General features: G+C 36.3%; 1 protein-coding gene across 1 annotated transcript in view; it reads right to left on the bottom strand.

The window, feature by feature from the left end:
• Positions 1-11,479: 11,479 nt before the first annotated feature.
• LOC145681447 (uncharacterized) overlaps positions 11,480-22,918 on the bottom strand; it is an 83,682-nt gene continuing 72,243 nt past the window's right edge. The window contains exons 5-6 of the mRNA XM_081753091.1: positions 20,668-20,796; positions 11,480-11,895 (exon numbers count right to left, since the gene is read on the bottom strand). Coding sequence (XP_081609217.1) covers positions 11,779-11,895; positions 20,668-20,796 — 246 coding nt within the window. The 3' untranslated portion in view covers positions 11,480-11,778. The remainder of the gene's footprint in view (positions 11,896-20,667; positions 20,797-22,918) is intronic.

The following is a 22,918-nucleotide window of genomic DNA, read 5'->3' as shown; positions in this document are numbered from 1 at the left end:
TTATTACTCCTACAACTGTTCATTCATTAGTGAGTGACAGAATTTATAGAAAGCAGAAATTATCGGAACTCATGAATGAATATGTGAAATCTGTAACCATTTCAATGAATGTATTAGGATTAAACATGGAAGAATGTGAATTAGTTAGAATAATATTAATGGGAATGAACCCAAACCAAAGGAATAGGATGCTAGGAAATTATTTTCCTAATAGCCGTTTAGAACTATTAGACATAGCCGAAAGATTTATAATGAGTACTCGAGAACAAATTGAGTATAATAGAGCGATGGGAGTCAAAAGTAAAAATCAAATGGTTCTTTCTAATAAGTTGAAAGTCAGTGACAATAATCAGAAATATAAGAATTTTTCAAGTAATTATGTAAAATCGAATCGAATGAATGAAAATTCCGAGGTTTCGATACCTTCAGAATTCTCGAAAGTTAATAATAATAGAGATCGTTCCAAAGTTATGGAAAAGACAGTAAACCAGAAAATTCCTTCGGAGATGGACGGAATAGTAGCGACCTTCGTTATTGGCAAGATTAATAATATATTAACAAGTGTCTGTGTAGACGGAGGGTCTAGTTTTAATCTTGTTACTAGATCGTTAGTTCGTCGCAGTGGTGCCGAACAACATATACGTACTGTGGAAGAAAAAACGGTGAATGCCCCTTCGGGTTTACATTTCTCCACGGGAGAAGAGATTACGTTGAATGTTAACTTATCCGGATATTTCCAAGTGGTGAATTTTCGAGTTGTGGAACAGTTGCCATGTGAGTGTTTGTTGGGAATGTCTTTCCTTAGATCTACATCTGCTGTATTGGATTATGAGAAGCATATTTTAGTTTTGAACGGAGGAAGAAAGAGAGTCCGTTTAACATTTCAGAAGAACGTGTTTAAAAGTGGATTCAGGTCTGTAGATCCTCAAGAACAGCGACAATTTATAAGCAGACCAGCGAAAAAGAAATCAGTAAATCAGACTTCACCGAGTGTTTCTTCGATTTTTATTAGATCGGATTACAATTCTTCGGGATATTGTGATAGGGGAATTCAATGCGAACTTGAACTGAATGCCTTAGAAGATAAATTACTTACGATTGAAGTTCCTAATTCATCACAATTAATTGAGATGAAGAATTGGATTGAATGCGATTTGTTGAGAGCTTCCAACTCCATGGGAACTCCAGCAAATACAGTTAGTGATACATCAAGATCTCCTAGCGTGAATGGTGAAGGATTTGAACTAGGAAGATTTCCAACCACTCATACAGAGGAAACACCTGGTAGAACAACATGTGTCGACATGGCTATGATCTCGACTGATGTTAATGGTAGAGATTTAGTTCAAACTCAGCAAGATGAAAAAGAAGAGCAGATAGCCATGGAGAAGAACAAGGAAGTTGATGGAAGAAGTGAAGAAATGGATCAATCTTCGGGTTGTTTGAAAAAGATTCCTTCTAAGAAGTCAAGAAAAAGGAGGATTAAGAAGAAGAAGAGTGCAGATCTGGTGAATAGGGACGAGAGTCAGGAATCCAAGGTTAATGTATCCAATATTGAGATTCCTTCTGCTTCGAAGGTACGGACAGAACATCATCGCAGTTCATCTGAAGCATCAGATGTGGATATTGAACAGGCAGAAAACTTCCATAAACTTGTCAATAGAAACAAAAAGTATATCAATAAAGATTCTCACCAGGGAGAAACCAAATGTAAACGATCTCCACAGGTGAAAAACCCATCGAACACACAGGGGGAAAAATCAGATGATGAAAACTGGAAGTATCGTAATCAGGATATTAATTCGTTCATAGATTCGATTAATAAAGATTATGCAGATGTTATCACTGAACGAGTTGGATGCATCAGAGATTTCACCGGTCATATTTATTTATTAGAAGACAAACCATTTAAACAAAATCCTTTTCCAATCCCTAGAGGAAAGGAAAAGATTTTTGACGAACAGATTCGAGAGTTGGTTGAACAGGGTATCTTAGAGGAAGTAGACCATTCCAACTACGCTAGCAGTTGCTTCCTTGTTAAGAATAAAAATAATACATTTAGAATTGTCGGAAATTACGTTAAGGCTAATTCATTAATAGTTAATGATCCTTTTCCTGCTCCAAACTTGGAGGAATGTCTGACAGGGTTGTCGGGGAAGATGCTGTATTCACGCATTGACTTACGGCGTGCGTACAATCAGATTAAACTAGACGATAACTCAAGAGACATCACTACAACAGTTACTCCAAAGGGATTATATCGTTATACACGAGTGCCAGTTGGAATTAAAACTGGGAGTAACCTATTAACTCGTGTAATGAAAAAACTGTTAGGAGACTTGGAAAAGGAGGGTGTAAAAACGTATTTCGACGATGTATTGATATTTTCAGATACTGTAAAGGAACATAAGGAAACAATTATAAAGGTTTTCGATATATTTAGAAAATATAATGTAACGGTCTCACCTGATAAGTGTTTGTTTTTCTATAATAAGATTAATTACCTAGGTTATGTAGTATCAGGGGACCAAATGGAGATTGATCCGAAACGGGTATCTGCAATCCAAAATATTCCTCCACCAAGGAATCGTAGAGGTCTGATGAAAATTCTCGGGTTGTTTAGTTATTATTCTAAGTTCGCGCCCGAAATGCAAGAACTCATGGGACCTTTAAGTGAACTCAAGTCTGTCAATAGAAAATTTGAATGGAATCTAGAACATCAAAAGATTCTTGACAGCTTGAAGAAATTGTTGGTGGAGAATGTTGTGTTAAAAACTCCTGACCTCAATAAACGTTTTATAGTAAACGTGGATGGCTCAGGGAAGAGTATCGCTGGGTGTTTGCAGCAGGAGAACAGCAGGGGGGAGTATCAACCCGTTGCGTTCTTCAGTAAGAAACTGTCGGAAGCTGACAAACACCGCAGCATTTATGAAATCGAGTTCATTAGCTTGGTAAAAACGATTGCTCGATTCCGGCATTACTTGGTAAAGGAATTCGACGTACTAACAGACAATAAGGCTTTGACTTGGATTCTCAGCAATTCAAAGAGACTTATGAAGTATGGACCGTTAGTAGAAACCCTTTGTCAATTTAATTTTCAAATAAAGCACGTTAGGTCTTCCGAGAATTTAGTAGCAGACACATTGACAAGGGTTTACGATCCCTTTGAATTCCGCATTATTGATGGGCCTATGGGATTAGCTGCCTTTAATGAGAATCTAAGGTTAGCTCATATGTGGAGACTTCCTTTGATAAAAGAACCGATCGATGAGCTGCAGAGAGAAGACTCTGAATTAAGAGATATTATTCTGAAGATCGAAAAGGGTGAGTCAGTTTCAGGCTATATCCTGAATAAGAGAATATTAATGAAAAAGACGAACTCGGTAAACAACCCTTACAAGATAGTTATTCCCAAGAATCTAACACATGTGCTAATCGAATATTATCATAATGATAAACTGGTTGGCGGCCATTCTGGCATTTATCGGACCTTGAAGAAGCTATATAAGAGATTTACTTGGGAAAATATGAAGCAAGAAGTAACGGAGTTTGTTCGATGTTGCCATCGATGTCAGTTGACAAAGGAGGAAAATAAAAAGAAAATGGGACACCTAATCTCTGAATACAATAAGAGAATAGGATCACATTGGATGATTGACATCATTGGAATTTTACCAACTTCTAAAGGCTTTAAGTATATACTCATTGGAGTTGATAACGCTAGTAGGTTTGTGGTGTTGGAGAAGCTAAGAACTTTAACTTCAGCATCAATTACCGAAAAGCTAATGTATATGTTTAGTAGGTTGGGATTTCCAGAAGCAATATCTACTGACAATGCTTCAGTTTTCGTATCTGAGCATTTCAGAAAGTTTATGTTTGGACTTGGCATAAATCATATTAAGCTTAGTCCATATCATCCTGAAGGAAACATTTCTGAGCGCTTTATTAAGACATTGAAGGGGTCAATTCGAGCTTATTGTGCAGATAAGCAAAACCAGTGGTCTAATCTTATTCCCGATTTGCAATACACATTGAATATTAGTGAGCATTCTGGCTTGAAGATGTCTCCGATCGAGATATTTTATGGACGTCCGACCAACACACCTTTGGAGAACCGATGGAACATCTCAGAGTCAGATATTGGGGGTAAATCAACCCAAGAGCTTTGGCTAAATGCCATGCAGAATATGGAGAAATCGTGGAATAAAAGAAAGAAATTAATGGCTCAGAGGAGAAGGGAAGTATCCATTGGATTAGGAGATAAGGTTCTTATTAGATCCCATGTAAAGTCATCTCTTAAAGATAAAATAGCAAAGTCTCTTAGTGACAAATGGCTCGGTCCTTTTGTAGTCCGTCGTTTCCTGACCCCAAGTACAGTATTAGTATCAGATGAAGACAATAGTTTAAATTCCTTCCGTAGAAGTCATGTCTCGGAAATAAAAGTATATAGAGAACCTAGAGTTTTGAATTAATAATAGAAATGGAAGAGAAATGAAATTAATTCATTTGAGATAAGGATTATTGAATATTTACAACTATTAGTCATATATTTTTATTATTGTTATTGGATCTTGTATATTTGCATATAGTTTTGTTATTGCTAATCTATTAATGTATTTGCATTTATTTACCATGGCCATGGAATAAGGAAAACTTATAATAATATTAAATGCACTTAGAGATCTCTAAACTTTGTAAATAAATTGTAAATAGTAATTTGTTGATTTAATTATTAAATGAATGATTTGCATTCAAAGAATTGTTTATAGGTATTTAATTTATTATTTTTGTAAATATGTTGTTGGACTAATAGTTTGTTTTTCTATTTTGTAGATTTCCTGCAAAAAAATATAGATTTGTATATTTTTTTTATTCTAAGGCGTGGCGGATGTAACGCACCATCCTTCTGGATCTGGGAAGAAGAAGAATGGATGGTTACATGAAAGAAAATTGTACTTTGAGCGATATATTGTCTATTAAGACTCCTATTGTTAATCAATTTCAATATTTAAAAACGATCTTTTCCTCTTTGTAAAAAGTATTCATTTTAGAAAAATAGGAGAAAGAAAAAAGTATATAAAAAAGTTTGATAGGAATAATGTAAGGAGGAATTGACTGAGAAACTATATGCTATGACAACTTGAGGGAAAAAAGGTTTTGCGCGTGTTTGTTCGGTGGGCGTGGCTTGTCCCTTCAATTCGCTCTATTCAGTTCTATTTGGTGAGTGAATTCATTGTGCATTTTGGTCCTGTTTCATTACTTATCAATCTCTCTGAAATATTTCTTTTTTCTAAAAAAAAAAGGAATTTATTAAAGATAGAGAGAATTCTTGTAGTGTGGGACATTTCTTAGTAGAGTCCGTAGAGATTGCTAGTTTGGATACCTGCTTATTCTGGCAATCCTAAAGATTTGTCCTGGAATTTATCCTCTGTAACAACGTGATAGTATAATTTCTGGCACAGAGCAAGAATTGCGTACGTGCATAGTCAACAGTTAGTCAAAGAGGCCAAATACCAAACGAGAGGAAAAAAGGAAATAGGTAAACCATTGAGTTTTCCGACACCTGGTGAGTTAATAATATTATATTTACTTATAGTAATTGTGTTTGTCAAAACTGTTGATTGTGAGGTCGTTGATAGTTTGTTTCCAAAGGGTTTAAACTTCGCGAACCTTTGCCTTCCAACAGTAGTTATTTTTCCTCCCAGAAATTGTGGCGATTATTCTTTCAACTTTGACCTTAATCGTTGAAACAAGATATAAACCACCTGCGGATCCGATATTTCGTTTAAATTAAGTATTTCTTTTTCAGCTGTTAGCCATATGTCAGAAGGAGAGCGTATTTAGATATTATTCTCTCGAAAGAAATATATAAATTTTTTCTCGAAAGTTGTCATAAGTTTGAAAGTTAAGATTTTGATTCAGATATTAATTTGACTGCTATTAATTTGATAAATTAACTAATTAAGATCTAAAAATATTGTAAGATTTTAGTTCAGAAATATTTTTCATGTTTGAAGAAATTTATCAATGAGTAGTTAATGGTCGTAAAAGTCGTCGAGAGATTATTAACTGTTAAAGTCAAGATTTGAAGAGAATTAGTAATTGTTGATTGGAGATACTGTTTGAAATATAATTGAAATTAAATTTAAAGAAGATAAGAATCAACTAGTAAAGTTTTAATTGAAATTTTTTGAGATTTAATCAACTTAATCATCAGATAATTATTAATAGAATAGTTGTATATTGCACATTTCAAACGAGTGTATATAAGCTATTCAAACGTTTTAGTTCATATACACCTCCTTATATTGGAAATAAAGTTGTTATCTTAAAACTTGAAACACTGTTGTACATGTTCTTTAAGTTTATGTTTAGTGTGTTTCCTTTTCCTACTAGAAATATTGGATCTGCAATTCCAGCTAATACTAGCATAGTTGATTACGCGAAACTGCTCGATTCTCCTCTCCCAAGCCCTCTCTGCCAGGCTTTGTGATCTGAGTTCATATTGACAGTTTGTTTAATTATTTTTTTTTTGTTGTAAACTCTCCATGTGAATTCGAGTAGACGAGGCTAGGTGGAAGGGGGCGTTACAGGTTGAAATTAGGGGATGAGAGGAGAACAATAGAAAGAAATGCAGAGGTCTTGTTAAAAGCTTGCAGGGACATTTGTTTAGAAGTAAATGCAGAGAAAACTAAATACATGGAAGTTCACCGGGATCGTAATACTGCAAATTATGGATATAGCAAAATACCAAATAATACTTTCGACAAATTAAATACTTTTGATTATCTAGGAACAATATTAACACACCAAAATAATATCCACGAAGAAATTAAATATCGTCTTAAAGCAAGGAATATGTGTTATTATTACTAATTCAACATCTCTTGTCATCACGAATTCTGTCGAGGAACTTGAAGTTTACAATATATAAAACAATAATCATGCCTGTTATGTTGTATGGTTCCGAACATGGTCGCTTACTATAAGAGAAGAATGCAGACTAAAAGTACTTGAGAATGAAATCCAGAGACGAATATTCAGACCCAAGGGGAACGGGAATGGGGAATGGCGGAAGCTTCGTAACCAGAAAAGGCATAATTTATTCTGTTTACGAAACGCTGTTAGGGTCATAAAGTCTAGGAGACTCAGGTGGACGGGTCATGTAGCCAGGATGTAAAAAAGTAGGATCGCTTTCAAAGATTAAACTGGAAATCCAATCGGAAAACTACCATTAGGAAGACCTACGCGCAGATGGGAGGACAATAGTAAGATGGATCTCGCAGAAATAGGAATACAAAGTAGAAACTAGATCCAGTTGACTAAAGGCAGAAGTCAATGGAGAGCTTTCGCAAACGCAGCATCGAACCTCTGGGTTCCATAGGCCATACAGTTAGTTATATTTGAACCCCCTTTTCTCCTTCAATATGCGTATTTGAATCAAAAGAAATAATAAAAGCCTGACTCTATCTGAAGCCCTAAATAGATTCAAAAAATCATTTCAAACGATACAGTTGCTATTCTTTGCAAAAAGCTTAAATTCTCTCCCTCCCCTTTAGGAAACGAATTTCAAAGTGTAAATGATTAAAAAAAAAAAAAAAGAAAACTGATGTCAACTATACTCTTAATTCATTTTGAGCAGTTCAACCGTCCCATCGCTTTCACCACTAAATGACCAAAAAGTGCGAAATTAAAATATTATGGAAACAGAACCTTCTCCCCCCCTCTTCTTAAAAAGAGTACTTTCAAAAATTCTGTGACACGTGTCTTCTCATTTCAAGTGAGGACTTTATATACCAAATCTGGTCTGTCTGCCTTTCGAGGCTTGTGAGATACTCTATTTTGGCATAAATTCTGGCCCGCTTCGTAAGGTATACATTTTAATCAAAGTGTCATTAAAAATCGAAGTAGTTTCTAATTACATTTTTAAAAATTCACTTCAAATGGTTCAGCCATTTTCTCGTAGTGAGAACACAAACAAGATCATTTTCACTAATAATAATAAAAATAACTATAGATATTGTTCTCTTACCCCCTTAAAAGCGATTTTTTTTTCCGGAAACGCTGCGATATGTTATCTCTCCCTCTAATGAGAAATTCATATAAAGATTTTCGTTTTCCTAACTTAAGGGGTTAATGAGATTATGTACCTTTGACATAAATTTTGAAACCCTCTTTCTCCATCGTTTTCCATAAGTAATATAATAATAATAATAATAATAATAATAATAATAATAATAATAATAATAATAATAATAATAATAATAATAAGTATTCTACAATAATTGGCAGATAATTTGCAGAAATTTACTAACATCTAACTACTAGGCCGACCTCTCTTTAATATCAAACAAACATTTCATTCTTCCTTCCCCTTTTCTACGTTCTTTACAACATACCTTTAATCACATGCTTAATAAAATATTTCTCTTCTTTATCTTTGTTTCTTTCTACTTTACTTTCTCCGTTATTGGTCTTCTCTCCCTTACAGTGAACAACACATCGTTGAGTTTTCTTCTCATTCACCTACTAATTCGCATTTTCTAAAAATAATTGATTCATATATTTATAGTACGCGGTAGCTGAATTGACTTTAGGCATGAAACAAATGAGTGCACGATGCGCTATTATCAAACCCCTCCTGATAACAAAATTCTACATTTTTGTTACCGTTTAACGAAACAAAAATGTTCAAACATGGAACACAAACCTATCGATAAATCGCATTAAGATAAATAACATGGTATAAAGGTGGGTGTTAAAAGTTCATGCGTAGTTTTTGAGAAAATCACGAAAAAAAAATAAGTCTTTTTAAAAATCTAAAAATTAATGCTGTATTAGAACCACATTACGTGTTAAGGTGAAATTGACATTAAAGTGTATACCTTTTTCAAATTTTATATTATGACAGTAACAAAGTGATAATTCTTAGTATAGTTAATGAAATATAGCGTAAAATTTTAATTAACTCTGAAACTGTATGTTTAACTAATAAAATTATATGTTAGAGGCCAAGTTCCTATGCTTAGTTGGGGTCCCGTGCAGCGCAGGTGCTAAGGCTCTCTCGTCTCTGTTTCAAGTGGTCATCGTCCTTTGATTCCTGGTGAAGACACTCGAAAAGATGTAACAGCTTTCTTCAGGCCAATCATCCAGAGGTTTTTAATGGGTTTTTCCTCTCTTATACCACACAAATGAATTGAGATGGCCGACGCCGCTTCCTATTCTTTTCTTCTTTACCCCTTCCCCGGATGATGTGTTAGCCGAGAGACATCATCGTTCATTCATGACTGGCTTAAGGCCTCGGATGCCGATAATGTCCAGCAGAAATAAATAGCAATTAAATAAATCCTATGCTTGGGCGTTAAAAAGTGTCATTCTCTGCCAATGTTTATCGTGAACTTTCATTCTGCTAGAAAATGGCATTTTTTAAATTTATTTTTTATTGTATATATGAAAAAAATACAGAGTTTGCTACCTTGTATCTATTTTTGTTTGTGTTCTTTTAATTGTGGCACTTATAACATAACGAATAATCCTTACAAAACATGCTACTCGTAAGTTGGCTTTCAGCAAGCAACTTATTGCTAGATATTGACAAAGTTACTAAAAGATATTCAGTAGGACTTGTACATTGTAGAGTTGGCATCGCCGCTGTAAGCGGATCAGTAAACATAACAAAAGCTCTCAAGGTCAAACGTCATTTCGGCTGCCATGCACAACAGTGTAGGGTTACCATTTGTAACGGAAAATCCGGGACCGTCACGGAATCGAGATCGGCGTCCCGAAACTATTTCTCGAGGCGCTTACATATTCCGGATTTCAGCGAAGAAGAAAGGATGGAAATATTATAGTTTGCTTTTTCATATTATTAGGTATATAATTATTCTCTTCAACTTCTGAATATGGCGATTCAAAAGTTGAAAAAAAAAAAAGACATGGGTTTAATTAAGTTCACGATTTACCTAACAGAAATAACAAAAATAAAACAATAACAGAAATAAAGTAAAAATTCAACGAAAGAAGTTCTTTGAAGATGACAAACGCCACCAGAACATATTGCCAATGAATTAACCGTTCTTACAAAAAGAAAGGGAAAAAAGCACACGAACAAGCAAAGCGTGTGAAAGGAAACATCATACCTTGGATGAGCTAAAACAGACTTTGAAAGCCAAGGAACATAAGAGATCTTGAGCAATTAAAAAAAATGCTTACTAGAGGGAAGGAGGTAGGTCTACTAAAATGATTTAAAATGTAACAACGTATTACTTGAACAACTCTATCTAATGTAAGAAAGTAAATTAGTATGTAACACTTCTTTTCATTTTAAGCATTTCAAAGATTCTCGAAATTTAGTAGTATCCCTTATTTTCATTTTGAAATATGGCAACCCTAGAACAGTGAATACTTGTCTCTTTGATATAGAGTTGCCAATTCTGAAAATATAATTATCATCACTGATATCATCAAATTCTGGAAACAGACCAGGAATACTCGTAATGCTATTTTAAACCTTGATATATATATATCTATATATATGAACTTGACAAATATCCTATCGGTGTGCTGGTATAATAGCAGCCAGTTGGTAACTCTACTTCAATGTCGTGGCAGTGCAGAACACAGGACACCTTGTGGTAACCATCTGAAAACCCTCTAGAAGCAGTGCTGCCTTAGCGGTATGATGGGTCTCTGGCCATATCACTGTTCTGGGATCTCCACATTCAGGAGTAAAAGTGGATTTGAAAAAGAAGGGGGACGGTAGGTAACGCCATGACGTCACGCCGTCCCCCTGCATATCTTTGTTCATTGTATTTTTTTAGGAACTGGGGGGATGCCGTACATATTCTTTGGAGGTGAGAGTACGGCGTCTTCCCACGTTCCCCTGTCTACACTGAGAAAAGTCCGTTATCCGAACAGCGGTATATTGTACAAATATACGGAATCCTTATGTTTACTACAGAAATCAATACGGAACATACATTATCCATATGCCCTTAGATGTTACATCATGTCGTTGCAGGATGTCTGACATCTTCCGAATATTGTATACGAATACGTATGTTACATACGTCAGCTATATGTTACATACGTCTATCTGTATGTGAGATCCTGACCACCTATATACAGTTCTTTCGTTCATACGAAAAGTACGTTTATTCGAAACACTTATATGGAAAGTATATGTAAAATATACTTTTTTCAGTTATACATTTGCTGTACGTTAAGTCCAAAAACCAATCTACACATGTAACCTACATTTTTACGTACGCCACATACATTTTCTTTCTGAGTGTACTGTTTTGCACGTCCATACAATTCTGCTATTGGTATTCTTATACTCCTGGTGCCCCTGGCGAGTAATCATCCTACTCATGTGTTAAGATGACTCTCTCTAGGAGACTAAAATGTTAGCTGTTTTAGAGAAAAAGATATAATTGTATGAATTATAACTGCTAGATGACAGACGTACTAAGTTAACTCTTTATTATCCTTTTACTCTTGCATTACAAGAACCATACATAGAGTGGTTAAAGTTATTAAAAATAAAGTCTTTTCTTTAGATGCTATGTTTCGCTTTTCACTTAAGGACGGTCGTATATCCACTGTACTTAGGAACTTAGCTTATCTGTAGTTGCTATGTTTATTCCTTGCTTCAATTATGTTTATGCTAACTTTCACTCATTTTCCTTTATTGAAGTAATGATAACATAATGAACTTGCTCAGTTACTACAGACATAAGTTGACATTTAAAAAAAATAGTTTCTGTTATATACATATCAGGTATCTTCAATCTCGTTATCATCCACATTGCCTCTGATAAATTCAATTCCAAACAGGTTTCGAAGAATTGGCCGTAAGTCTGAGAAGAATTGCTGGGTTCTCCTTGCAACATTCTGGAAAGATAATAATAATAATTATTATTGTTATTCATAAGTTATTCTAATATTATTGACGAAGCAATTCAAGAAAATTAAGGAACTTCCATTTATTATTACCCTCAAATAACATATATTTTATTACAGTCCATTAATTGTACGAGAGCTATTTGTGTTTTCAACCTCTGTTAAGCTCCCAGAGGAAAATCATTTAATATGAGGAAATGGTGATACAACGACTGTTGATTGGACATCACCAGGTCTCCACACCGAGAGACAGACTTTGCCGTTCAATCGTCGTTAAATAGTGAGCGTGAGAATATATTGAGTGCAATTGAAGCACCCACCAAGTGTGAAGTACTGATGTAATTTATTTTCTCCAGGTTTGCTTTCAGTATCGAGCGTGTCAATATATCGAGTGCGATCGAAGCGCCCGCCAAGTGTGAACTACGTGATGTATTTTATTTCCTCCAGGTTGTTGTCAGTATCGAGCGTAAGGACATATCGAGTGTGGTTGAAGCATCCACCAAGTGTGAACGACGTGGTGTAATTTATTTTCTCCAGGTAGCTGGCAGTATTGAGCGTGAGAACACATCGAGTGTGATGAAGCACACATTAAGTGTGAAATTCGTGATGTAATTTATTTTCTCCAGGCATAAGTGCATAATACAATCACAATTCATCGTTGAATGAGTAGTGCACAAGTGCTGCAGAGAGTTCAAACCAGAATGGATGCAACCAGGGTCGGATTTACCACTAGATCCACTAGAGTCGGGCCTAGGGGCGCAACGTTCTTAGAGCCTTGGACGAAAACAATTTTACGACCCACGATTATGCCGGCAATGCTAAAGAAGACGATGATGATGAGACATGAATGCGATGGTGAAATGAATAAAGCGGGAAGAAACGTCAGAATCCGAGAAAACCCATGAACACGGTGTTTGTCCACCACTAAGCCTAATTGGTACGAACTGGGATCGAACCAGAGACTGCACGCACCAAAGGTAAACGTTCTACCATTGACCCACCTTGCTTCTTGAAAACGTTGAATAATAATAATAATAAACATGATAAAAAGTCAGAGTAAAGAAATTCCAAACATCAATTTCTTTAACAAGTCTATAGGCTTTAATCATTGGTGGTTGAAGTTGGGTGGAACTTGAAGTTGTGTACTTAATAGTAGACAGTTGTGTATGGGCGGGCGTGTAAGTAACCATGTTAAGCTGATGCATGATGCACCCCCCTGTATTACTCCTGCGCATTTACGCCTCACTACACCCTATCATCATACCAGAATTTATTAAAAAATTACACAAAAATGTTGAAGTATGAGACAAGTTTTAAAAAATCTACTGTATTAAAAAAATTAAGTCGGAGAGAGGGTCGTTAAACACTTTTCGGCCTAGGGGCGGCAAAACATTAGATCTGGCCCTGAGTAACATTAAAAGGTGTAAATCTTTGGCAGCAGACGATCTTGTTGAACTCATGAATCATGTGGTTCGTGGAAGGAGTGGATTACGATTTTTGAACTGTCTGCTGAGTTACCTGAAATTTCAAGATGAACACCTGGAGTATTGAATTACACCTGGACGGCGGTTTGAAATTTTCAAAGCTTGCTGCTTCACAACAATTAAACGGCAGACTCTATACGTCGATGGGTGGTGAGGGTGGATTCCAATAACAAGCTTTCTCTTGTTCTTGTTTCGTCATCGTACTGGTTCTTCTCTGATGGCTTATAGTTAATTCACTCATAGTATGTCGTTCCTCTGTCGTGCTCCGTTCGTCAGTGGCCCACAAAGTTTTTTTCCAGACTCTGACATTGAAAATTAATTCGATTGTCTTTCTTAATCCATACCTGACGTGCCGTGCCCCGTCAGGTGGCCTTGAAGAGCAACCAGCCTGGTCGTGTCTCTTTGGCTGCTATCCTTCGACTTTCTTCGGAGTACACGAAGCGACACGAAGTTGCCCAGAAAGAAGGGAAATGGTTTTAAAAACAGTAACGGCACGATACAGCACGGCATGGTGTGTGTGAATGATCGCGGCCGTAGCTTCGCGGCCATGGCAGGGTCTTAGCATAGGCACGACACATTATGTGTGAGTTAACTTTTAGTGGTTGAAAAAATAGCCAGCATTGCCTTTTTGTTCTCCTCTGTAGACAGTCATTAGAAGAGATTTACAAATACTAAAGGAGATAACAAGAAGCGATTTCTTCAATACAGCATCCCCAAAGCAGATTCAATCTCCCTCCTTATCTTTCCGTTACCACTTCCGGTATCAATAATAATCTCCACAGAGCAAAATAGTAAGAGATAGTGAAAGAAAAATGATATGGATTCTACGTTTGAACACGTGTTATTGATTGTAAACAGCGTAGCAGACGAGAAGCCGACACGAAAGATAGAAGATAGAAACAGACAAAATGACGGTTTTACTTTCAAATCCTAATAGCATACCCAATCCTAATAGCATAACCTTCTTAAGTGAATACCCCAGTGGCGGTTCTTGAGGAAGAGAACGACATTTCTTTTAACGCCTTAGAAGAACCAAATTTTCTAGAAAAAGCGTACCAGTTTAAGACAAAAGAAGAAACTAAAGAACGTTAAAAATACACAGAGAAACTTTTCAATAAAGAGCTCTTTAACGTCAACCCTAACTTAGAGAAAAAGCAAAAACAAACAGTTTATGAACTGTTGTTCAAGTATAGGGACGTTTTTACGTATGCCCCTGACGACATCGGATATTTTAGGGGATATGTTCATAAAATTAGGATTTCCTAGTCTGCTGTATTTCACGACGGTTCCTCACCAATTCCATTACATATCAGGAACCAGGTAGACGAACAGACTCAAGAGCTTATCAAGGCAAAAATAATTAGGTCCACAGACAATAATGAATATTGCTTTCCACTTCTGACGCTCAGGAAACCTAATACGCAAGATTTCCGGATAGTTCATAACCTGCAGAAGTGTAACAGTTATGTCGAGTATTTATCGGTGCCATTTCAATCAACAGAGGACGTTCTAAACTCTATAAGGGGGAAAACCTTCATAACAGCCGTTGATCTCTCCAATTCATACTTTCAAGTTTCGCTGCATTCTACGAGCCGAAAATATATGACCTTAGAGCTCAATCATAACAGAAAGTGATACGAATTTTTGAGGTGCACAATGGGGCACAAGACGAGCTCCCAAAGTCACAGTGTTGCGACGAGGATGATTTTGGAGAGACTACCCGATAGGATTACAAGCTTTGGAGATGATCTTGTCAGCAGCGCATATAACTTTACACAGCACTTGCCTGATTTAAAATTACTATTTCAGAAGCTTAGAAAACAAGATTTTCGGGCATCACCCAAGGGGGCACATCGGTTACCATGAGCTTAACGTATTAGGACACGTTGCTAGTGGAGAATCCATTAAAATATCTCCCAAGATAGCCAAGAAAATACGAAATTTTAAGAGACCGACTACAAATTCTCAAAATTTTATCGGCCTATGTTCGTACCTTAGGACGCATATCAAAGATCTTACGATAAAAATTGAGCCTTTCTAGCAATTAGTAACATCTAAATCTAAATTTAAACGGACAGAGAAGCACGATGTTCTCTTTGAACAATTAAAAGAAGACATATCTAATTCCTCATCACTCGCTCATTTTGACGACTCGCTAGAAAACCGCGTCTATAGTGATAGCAGTCAAATGCAAATAGCTGGAATACTCGCTTACTATGATCCAAAAACTGACACTGAGAAGGTGGTTGCTACTGTTCTCGAAGATTGACAAAAAGCGAAGAGAAAGCTAGCATATGGCAAATAGAATTATACGCATCAGATATACTTTACGTAAATTCTGCTATTTTCCCTATACAGAAGATTCAATCTATATGTAGACGCAAAGTGCATAGTGATGATCAACGCACAGCCTCATAAAGTTGGAAAATATGCCAGATACAAACTATTCTTAGCCGATTATGATTTCGATATACAGTATTTACCAGAGTCCAAACATCCAGCAGATATAATCAGTAGGCTCGAACAAACGCGAGATATCAAGAAAGAAGAAGAAAAACAAGCGACGAAACGGAGAAGACTACTATGCCTTTAGGTCAAATAGTCTTCAAGTTAATTCTATAGAAGTAGAAAAGAACAACCTTCACCGAAACATCGCAAGAGAGCAGCGTAAGGACGACAATTACAAGGACATCATTTCTGTTTTAGAAGGGAAAAGCCGGACAAGATCTCTACGGTTAAGTCAGCAAGATTTTTTTGTCTTAAAAACGGCATATTATATAGAAAGCAAAACCATCCAGATTATGGTTTATTATATCTTGTATGATATACCTTCCACCGCCAAGCAACTGGCCCCCATTTCGGTTTCTCAAAATCGCATAAAACCGCCATAAAGAAATGTTATATGCCGCATCACAAAAACTATCTTGCTCACAAAATAAGCACGTGCCAGGACTGCCAACGTCTAAAAAAGCTACCAAAAACGAAACAGGCCGAACTACTACATCACCCAATAGGAGAAATAGCTACAACATGGGTATATGACGAACTCGGGCCCTTCCCAAGTAAAGAAGGAAGAAATAGATACACACTAGTAGCCACAGAATTAGCTACACGTTATGTGATTGCAAAAACAGTGGACGCCATAAACGCGGAAAATATAGAGAATTTTTTGGAATATAATCTCATTCTCGAATTCGGAGCATTTACAATGCTGTATTGAGACCAACATCCAGTACATGGAGCGGGTCGTTTGCAACATTTAGCGCAGAAGTACGATTTCATCTATAAGTATTCACCCGCATATAATCATGCTTTGATAGGGTTGGTAGAGCAAACCAACAAAATTATACAAAATTGTCTCAAATATTTCGTACAAGAACACCATACGGATTGGAAGAGATGGTTGCCGAACGTTATTTTTGGCATCAATACTTACGTACAAAGAGGGGCCAAATATTCAGCAAGCTTCTTGTTATTCGGGTACGAACCTAGGATCCCGACAGAATGTACACTCGCATCAAAACAACATATACAAGTTGACAGAGATAAACTAGCAGCCATAACGAAGAAAGTACAAAATAACCTGGAACAGGCATATAACAGACAAAAGTAGTTTTATGATACACGCCATAGCCAGACAACTTATAATCCAGGGGAACTTGTTTTAGTATACTACCCTACAAGAAAAATTGGTTTACTTAAACACTTTGCCATTCACTACGAAGGACCAGCACGAATTGTAGAGAAGCTTAATCCAAACTTATATCGTGAGGAATTACCTACCAAATTTCGCAACAGAATTTAGGAAATTGCAGTGTACCGTTTAAAACCATTTTACGGGGACCAAACTGAGAGAACAAAATTAGAAAGAGAGAGGCACAAATTCAAGAAGAATTTAACAAAATTCTAAGTACTTACCGCGAACAGGAGAGAGATTAACAACAGAAGAAACGAAAAAATGCACTGACATAACATCGCATTCCTTTATTTCAATTATAAGCTGTACCTCATTCTGTCATTTAACTTCACTACATTAGTATTTCTGTTCTTCTAGCAAAATGCAAGATCAACATTTTTTCTCTTTCTTTTTTAGTTTCAAAAGTCATTAATCCTTGCAAGGTCGAAATACAATGCTTTCTTGTTCCTAGCATCGCTTCTTCAATACGAAATACATGAATGCTTAATACGTCACTTTTTCTCCTCATACAGGATGTTCATAAAATCAGGCCCCTAACAATATTCAGAGTGACCAGAAATTCACATCCTCTATTCTTTCTTTTTTTAAAAAAAGTTTCCAAATTCTTAAACCGATTATTCTCCTTTCCTTAGTTCTAATAATAATTAATTTGTTCCTCATCTTTCATAAGGCCTCGTTACAAAACAAAAACAACCAATTGGCTAAACATATCTTCACTATTAGAAAGACTCAATTCACTGTCACCTACTATTACTACTACTACTACCACTACGATAGTGAGACTCAACCGATATAGACTATAATCAACGGATGGGACATAAACATAGAAACCAACAATTAGTGAAACATTAGTGAACTAGTATACGTTTATTAATTACAGCGATGACACTTCTGCCCACTCTGAGGGAAATGATAGTGACTGCTTTGATCCTGCTTAGATGGGACGGAAATAGAGTGTTATTACCATTACATATAAATCGTAACAAGTTTTCTCATAGTGATTTTTCAGTGTATTATAATGTTTATAGTGTTTTATAGTGTCTATACAGTGTTTCCAAATGTATCAGTGTTGTGGTGGAAATAACTTTCATTAATAACAATTAAGTATTTTTCTTCCAGATTATTTTTTCCAGTGTGGGGGGTGTAAGGATCCCCACACGACAAAAGCACATGTCAACACAACACGTGTTATTGATTTAAACAGCGTAGCAGACGAGAAGCCGACACGAAAGACACCGAGGAACGCCGAAAGAAGACGAACCTCAGAAAGGATCCGAAGAGGACAGATAAAAGCCCAACCACCGAGGGACCTGGTATCAGTCGACCTATCCTAATCACTGGAGGCTGCTATGAAGCTAAGGGGATCACCTTAAATACCATATCTCGTGAGGGCTGCTATGAGCGGAAGTTTCCTAGAACCGAATCCTTGAGAACCCTGGAGGCTGCTATGAAACTAAGGGGTTACCCGTACAGAAGATTATAACCTACAATCCATGGTCATTATAGAGACACTTTATTGTTGGAACTTTTGTAAACACAAAAGATTTAATTTTATAATAAAATTGGTGAAGTGATAAAATTTCGGTCCATTATTAACTCTACCTAAGGTCATTACAATTTAAAATAATTGTCTTTATAAAAATATTATTTTATAGTTATTATTATAAATTTAATTTCATTATTCAATATTTTTAATTAAATTATGGAAGACAATATTATCTTTCCTCCTATTATTAGAAGAAATGTACTCGAACTTGTTAATATGAAAGTCAACAGAACACCTGTTTGTCTACAACCAATCAAACGTCTGTCAAGGTTTGGGTGATAGAAGCGGCAGGGACTTGATAAATTTTATTTCTAAATTATTATCAATTCTATCATAAAAAAATAACCCAGAGCAAGAATGAATTGTAAATATTATACTGTCATAAGATTTACGTATCCGCACAAAATTTCAGAGTCCTGTTTTGAAATTAAGTGTGTGAAATTTAACTTGCAAGATTTGAACTTAAACAAACAAACAAAAAAGAAAGAAAGAAAGAAAATAAAAAACAGTGGGCACTTTAAAATGTAGTTTTTAAATTTGCGCTATAAAGATTTGCAAAGAGAGAAGGGTTTTTAAAAGGTGTAGTAAGAAGTGTTCTTAAGATATAGTTTCCTGCAAATTAATTATTTTCACCAGAAGTTATAATTTGACGCTATAATTACAACAAACTACTCCGTACAATTCTTATGGAAATTATATATCGGTGGAATTGCTAGAAACCGTGATATGTTATAGATATTGTGATCCTGAGAAAAAGTTTCAATGGGTACAACCACCAATTACTAACCACTTGGCCCACTACAGGGTCACTTTCTTGAAAAACAGCCGAAGATAACGATATTCTGGATTTCAGTGGAAGTGCTTGAAAGTGTCGTGTGTTGTAGATACTGTGATCCTGAGAAAAAGTCTCAATAGGTACAACCACCAATCACTGACCGTTTGGTCACTACAGTGCCAGTTTTTAGAAAATAGCTGAGTACAACGATGTCTTGGATTTTAATGAAAATGAACGAAATTGTGGTATGTTGTAGATGTCGTGATCCTGAGAAAAAGTGTTAATTTGTGGGTACCGAGAAACTATAGGTCAGTTGGTAGAATCATTTGTCCGCATTCGGGAGGTTCGATCCGAGCCAGTCATCCTACGTAAGGTTTTCCTGGGCATTTCTTTGTCTTACAAGATGAATATTATAATGAATATTGCGATGTTACCTATGCTTAAATGGTGTTGGCCGCTACACACACCATCTCTTTTCCAGGATGAGAAGATCTAAACCTTTCCACGTCCACCAATCTCGTTACCTTCTGCCGTTTTAAAAAAGTTCGCCTCGTAGTGGTCAAACGGTCAGTGAATGGTGGCTGTGCCCATTGAGACTTTTTCTCAGAATCACAATATCTACTACATATCATCAAGGGCGCCGATTTCTCTGTAAATTTGAGGAGGGGGGCATTCAGATGCAGAAAGCATATATGAGGATTTTAAAACAAATTGCATTCAAATTATGCCAAATATTATAAATTTGCAAATACAGTAAAGTGGCCCACATGAGCTTTGGGGGGAGGCCTTCGACCCCCCGGGATCGGCGCCCTTGCATATCATGCTTTCAACCAATTCTACCGAAATCCAGAATATTTTCATCTTCGGCTGTTTTCGAAAAAATGGTCTCGTAGTGGCCAAACGGTCAGTGAATGTTGGTTGTGCCCATTAAGACTTTTTTCTCAGATCACAATATCTACAATATACCACGATTTCAAGCACTTCCATTGAAATCCAGAATATAGTTACCTCCTGTTGTTTTCAAAAACGTGGCCCTGTAGTGGCCAAACGGTCAGTGATTGGTGATTGTGCCCATTGAGACTTTTTCTTAGGATCACAATATCTACAATATAACACGGTCTCAAGTAGTTCTACTGAAATCCAATTTTCATAAAGGTTGTGCGGGGTTCTTTGTAGACTGTTCTACAAAGTTCGAAATGACAGAGACTTCAAGATAAGACAAAAGTACATATACTAGCACACACAAAATAGTGATACATACCACTATTCTCTCTCCTATCGCAGTTGACACATCCGTTGCAATATCAATGGCTCCGTTAAGAATATCTGCTGGAGGCTCCAGTAACACCCTGTCTCCTTCAAATTCTGGAATCTCTTCTGTTGGGGATACCTGTCATATTAGAAGAGAATTGCATTTTTTAATTAATAAAGTTTATTAATTAAATGACAGATCTATAATAAGTAGTTATAGAGAGTGTAGATATCAGCGGCGTAGCGTAAGGGAACGCCTGTATGCCCGGCATCCCCTGTTACTAAGAAAAAAGTACGTATTTCATTATATTTATAAATTGTTTGCTTATAATTATCACAATTATTTCCACTGCAATCTCGTGGATGCGCTCTCTCGCTTTGCTTTGGCAAGCGGAACCTACGCATGCGCATCATTCAGATGCACATTTTCTGTTTTTCCTCTTGTTGTATGCTATGTTCCTCGGGCATCCAGGCCTACTGCAAGCATCGGGGTGTTCGTCTGCTTTCTGTCGAATGCGCATGCCCAACTACTCCCCGCCATCCCTTTGCAACCCAACATTTGCTTTAGATATAAGCTGGCGTATGCTCAAGTACTGCCAACTCTATATATTTTGAACTAAGCTGTGGTTTCTGTATAGAACGTACGAGCGCTGTCAAGGAAATAGAACAAAACATAAATAGTTAGTTCAACGCCATTATGAAGCATGTCGCTTATGTAAGTGATAGTATAAAAATAGTTATGTTTTAATCGAAATTAAATGCATCGTAATTGTAATAGTAATTAAAGGCACACTAATAATCTACATCATAAATACATATCATGTCCCAGAACGTAGCCAGATATTCTTTGAGAAGACTCACATAGACAAGCATAACTATAATGCATTCTGTAGAATCACGGTCACCGATCTGGTAGGCCACCCTCTGCCCTTCACAAAGTTTACTTGTGCTCTTCCGTATCTGGGTATCTGACAATGAAGTACAGGTAGATACACAGAAATAGGCCCCCAAATGATATAAACACTCAGGCCCATATTCACGAACGGGCACCTGAGGTCCGGACCCAAGATGACAAATTTCTAGGGGTGACATTAAAAAAAAAAAAAAAAAAAAAAGAGAGAGAGAGAGAGATTGAAGTATGGTATGCGGAAAAAGAAGCTGCACACGAGAAAGAAATAAAGGGAATTATACTGAAAACAATATTTATACAAAAGTGGAGCCGGTTTTAATCGTCACAATGCTAGTGGCAGAAAAGGAGCTGAGACAATTGCTTATTGGCGTCTAACGTAATCTACGCATTTGCTACTGTATGCCCCACCAGGCGTGCAATTACGGGAGCCTGGGCCCCTAAATGTTTTGGCCTCCTAATTATTAAGAGTAGTTATTGATAAAAGAGATCCAGAATTGTGACGACTGGACCTCCTAGTATATTTGTGCCTCTCTCCTAAAGTTTAATGGCTAGTTGCGGGCCTTAATGAGCAGACTCAGCCTGTTAATCTTCTATTTGTGTTGTGTAATCGTATGGGATGGTTGCAAATTATGCCGTGCTAAATATAAAGCTTCTGCAAGTTATTTAATGAACATGGCTTTACACTCCTTTCTTGTGATAAATTATTGGCTCACCTCCCCCTGGCTATGCCCTTGCGTTCTGTACTAGATTTATGCTTTTGATTAGCATCATTGATCGTTGGTGGTCAAGAAAAATTGGCGTTATATATATATATATATATATATATATATATATATATATATATATATATATATATATATATATATATATATTGCGTTGTGATTTGAAATGATTATTTGTTTTATTTTTTTTACTGTAGTATGAAGAAAATTACATTTATAACTAAGAGACAAAGCTGTGGAAAGTGTTCGGCTAATACAAGGTATAGTACCTTACTAACTTTTAGCAAATGATGACTACGATAACAGTACCAGACACAAATTTATTTTTATTTTATTATTTTATTTTTTTTTTATTTTTTTTTTTTTTTTTGTTAACAACTACCATATCTCGGTTGACTTACGAGCAGCGCTGCTCTCTGAAAGGGATACGACCTACCCCAAAGCTTTCCATAAAAACGACAACTAGCAATCAGTCGCAAATATTTCAGTCTTCGTGGTATGATGATAGGTTTTTTTGGCTTTCTGGGGTTCTGTAGGGAATAAAATGTTATGTTTCGTCTGCATTATGTTTGGGGCAAAGAAGTCGGAGTGGTGTTCAAACTGTATTTCTGATTTGGGTAATTTCATGA

This window comes from Thermobia domestica, chromosome 3 (assembly GCF_964235325.1).
Source record: "Thermobia domestica chromosome 3, izTheDome1.hap1.1, whole genome shotgun sequence".
NCBI classification, from domain to species: Eukaryota; Metazoa; Arthropoda; class Insecta; order Zygentoma; family Lepismatidae; genus Thermobia; species Thermobia domestica.
This window is presented reverse-complemented; position numbering and strand designations above follow the sequence as displayed.